The sequence below is a fragment of the Protobothrops mucrosquamatus genome, unplaced genomic scaffold (assembly GCF_001527695.2).
Source record: "Protobothrops mucrosquamatus isolate PMUCROS unplaced genomic scaffold, P.Mucros_1.0 scaffold3348, whole genome shotgun sequence".
In the NCBI taxonomy this organism is placed as follows: Eukaryota; Metazoa; Chordata; class Lepidosauria; order Squamata; family Viperidae; genus Protobothrops; species Protobothrops mucrosquamatus.
Window position 1 is genome coordinate 27902 of NW_015389335.1, and position 3897 is coordinate 31798.

The 3897-nt window shown below is 53.9% G+C and overlaps 1 protein-coding gene across 1 annotated transcript in view; it reads right to left on the reverse strand.

Annotated features, from left to right (window-relative positions):
- Nucleotides 1-2130: 2130 nt before the first annotated feature.
- LRRC14 (leucine rich repeat containing 14) overlaps nucleotides 2131-3897 on the reverse strand; it is a 13833-nt gene continuing 12066 nt past the window's right edge. The window contains 2 exon segments of the mRNA XM_029286332.1: nucleotides 2131-2242; nucleotides 2244-2378. Of these exon segments, the coding sequence (XP_029142165.1) occupies nucleotides 2131-2242; nucleotides 2244-2378 (247 nt within the window).

Sequence of the window (3897 nt, forward strand, 5' to 3'; positions counted from 1 at the left end):
CATGAAAGCTGACTGGGTGAATTTGGACCAATCACCAGGAGACTGGGAGTTCTAGTCCCGCCTTAGACATGAAAGCTGACTGGGTGAATTTGGGCCAATCACCAGGAGACTGGGAGTTCTAGTCCCGCCTTAGACATGAAAGCTGACTGGGTGAATTTGGGCCAATCACCAGGAGACGTTGTTCTAGTCTCACTTTAGGCATGAAAGCCAACTGGGTGACTTTGGGGCAATCACCAGGAGATGGTGGGTTCTAGTCTCGCCTTAGGCATGAAAGCTGAGTGGGTAACTTTGAGCCAATCACCGGGAAGTGGTGAGTTCTAGTCCTGCCTTAGGCATGAAAGCTGACTGGGTGGGTGAATTTGGGCCAATCACCAGGAGACTGGGAGTTCTAGTCTCGCCTTAGGCATGAAAGCCGACTGGGTGACTTTGGGTCAATCACCAGGAGACGGTGAGTTCTAGTCCCGCCTTAGGCATAAAATCGGACTGGGTGACCTTGGACCAGTCCCCAAGTCTCTCTCATAGTTGTGGGGCAGGGGGGGAAGGTGGAGGAAGAAGTATTTAGCTATATTCTCTCCCTGGAGTCATTTTAAGGACAATAAAGGCAAGCTATACCAAATCAATCAATAAATAGAAGTCGTAATTAGAAGGAATGAGAGGCCCGGGCATCTTGCAGTAATCACATTGTTGGTTGCAGGACTATTAGAAACCCACCCGAGTCTGCAAACAGAGGCCCACTATCCTTAGTAATTAAATAGTTTTATCTAATTTCAGCTGCTTCTCCAGCTGTTGCCAGGTTAAAGAAAACACTCTGGGAAGGAAGGCCACCTAGAGAAGCCAGGGAGTTGTACAAAGGGGGCAGGTTTTCGGCTTTGGAGGCTACCGAATTTGGCAACTGGTACCAAGTTCTGTTTTTTTGGGGGGGGTCTTTCATTTAGGAAAGTTTTCACATTCTCTCAAAACCGAAACACTCACCCATTATTATTATTATTATTTTTGGCACAAATTATTTCCCCCCTCCCCGAAAAGCTGCTGGAGTTTGATTCCCATTATTCTATACCAGGGGTCTCCAAACTTGGCAACTTGAAGACTGGTGGCTCAGGAATTCTGGGAGCTGAAGTCCACGAGTCATAAAAGAGCCAAGGTTGCCTACCCCTGGCCTAGACCTCTACACCACTCTGTGGTGCTTTACAACCCTCGCTAAGGGAGGGTTTACAAATGTCAGCATGTGTACCCCGACAATCTTGGGTCCTCATTTTACGGATCTTGGAAGGATGGGAGGCCGAGTCAACCTGGAACCGGGTCAGCATCGAACTGCTGTCAGTCATGGGAATTCTGCCTTCTAACCACTGCACTCTTGTTGTCAAATTTGGTCTACTCATCTATAGTTCAACTTCAACTCGATCCGAACGGCTCGCGCTGCGGGCAGAATCCGGCCCTTCCCGCAAGTAAACGACAGATGCTAGTAGCGTTTTGCTCCGAGAGCCATCGTCTTTTTATTTCAAGATAAAAGCCACTGCGTCGTCTTCCCCGTCCCGCCGCCGCCCGTCGTAAAACGAGGTTTCCCTCCCAACTGCCTGCTCCCACCTTCTCCGACAACAACGAGAGGGCAAACGACACGGGTGAAAACCACCCTCCCCTCTCAGACCCCCACCCCCACAGCAACACAACGCTACATTCTCAGGTATAGACTTAAAAAAACCAAAACCCCCAATCAAACAACCAGGGAAATGATTTCTCTCCCCCCCCTCCCTCCCCAATTGCTACATGCACTGGAATTGCCATGGAAAAGAAAAATAAGGCTGGCCCCTAGCCTTCCGGGCCGGCATCCATCTTCAGCGGAGATGGAAAGAGAGCAGAACGCCCCCCTTCTGCCCCAACTGTGCCCGCCCCCCCTCCCCATCCCTGCGTGGTGGCTCCCGTTCACCGGCTCCTTCGGGGCCCAGCACCGCCGGCAGGGCGCGTTTCCACGCTTGCGGAAAACCTCCCAGCGGGCTCTCAATCGGCTGCGCGGCTTCCGGGACCGCCAGGAGGGCTCAGATGAGTGACAAAGAGAGGGAAGAGGAGGGGCTTTATTCCACATTTCGGAGGAGAAGAGTACGGTGGCCCCAAGGGGGAGGGGGAGGGAGGGGGCTATAAACTGAAATAGTCGAGGCTGTTGTGGCGACAAAGGTTCGTGGTCCAGATGGCGTCTCCCCGGTTGGCGCTGAGCAGCATCTGCTGGAGTTCGTTGCTGACCCGGGAGNTCGGACAGGTTGTTGCCGCTCAGGTCCAGCTTCTTCAGGGCCGAGGTGTGGAGGCTTTGGGAAAGGTAGGCGAAGTCGTTGGGCAGCAGGTAGCAAAAGGCCAGCTCCAGGCTCTCCAGGGGGCTTCGCAGGTCCCTGCAGGTACAGCGAAAGAGAAGGCCGCTTAAGGACTGGCAGGGACCCCCCCCCTCTCCCCTCAGGCTATGCTCTACAGCAGGGCTTTTCAACCAGGGGTACGGGTATCACCTGTGGTACATTGGCACCTGGCAGGTGGTACGTGACCATCCTAGAAAAGTGGTAGCGGGGGAGGGGAATGAGCTGAACCGGTGGCAGCACCGCACAAGCCTGAGCGAGAGACGGCTGGAGCTGCAGGGCTGTCAGGGCTCAGCGGAAGCACCAGGATCGGTGCCGCTTTCCAGCTGATTGGTGCTTCTTCGGGCCTGTCAGGCTCAGCGGAAGCGCCAGGATCAGTGCCAGGATCCAGCTGGAGCTCGGCACTGATCCTGGGGCTTCTGCTGAGCCCAGAAGAAGCGCCGATCAGCTGGAATGTTGCAGCCTCTCCAGGGTCTTGTGATTTACATTCCGATGCTGGGCAACTGATTCATATTTATGACGGTCACAGTGTCCCAGGGTCATGTGAAGCGACCAAAACCTGCTGCAACCACCCAGCAGACGGGGGGAATAAAACCCAAACACCCCCCACCCCACGCCTGCTGCCAATCCTCAACAGAAATGCTGACAACAATGAAAACCTCGGACAGGAGGAAGAGCGCCGCCGGGTGGGCAGGCAGGGGTCTTGCTCGGCTGTGGCTTGAGGGGCCCTTTTTTCAGTGCCATTGTAACTTCTAAGAGTCACTAAGCGAACTGTTGTAAGTCGAGGACTACCTGTACTTTATCACTTTTTTCCTTTTTTTTTTTTTTTTTGTTCATCAAGTTTTTGACACCTTGCTAGGCGACTGATGGTACTCGGATGTTGCCATATCCTAAAAGTGGCACAATGGGTGGGAAGGTTGAAAAGCCCTGGACTACAGCCCCCCCTGCCCTCCTCAGGCTGGGACACCCAGAGCTCTACGGCGGTTTCTGGAGGAGAAGCACCCTTGCACCCAAGGAGGCACGGCCAAGAGTCACGGCCAAGATCGGTTATTTATTATTCAATGTATTGACCGCCCATCTTACTGCAGATTAAGTCTGGGCGGCTTACAATATTAAAAGCGTACGATTTAAAAATAAAAACTTAGATGCCATATGATCTAAGTAATACAAAAAGACATTCAACCCTAACTAATAAAATGAAAATAAAATTTTAAAAAAGGATGCAAAACGAAATGTACCGTATTTATTGGCGTATAACACGCACAGGCGTATAACACGCACCTTCATTTTAAGGGAAATTTCAGGAAAAAAACTTAAAGGTGGGGCCTGGCGGCGGAGAGCTTGGCGGCAGCGGCAGCAGGAGGATGGGGAAGGGGCAAGGTTGCCCGGGCCAAGGTGGGGCCGGGTGGCGAAGGGCCGCGGCTGCCCGGGCCGAGGTGGGGCCGGGCGGCGGAGAGCTTGGCGGTGGCGGCAGCGGGAGGATGGGGAAGGGGCGCGTCTGCCCGGGCGGCGAAGGGCCGCGGCTGCCCGGGCCGAGATGGGGCCGGGCGGCGGAGAGCTT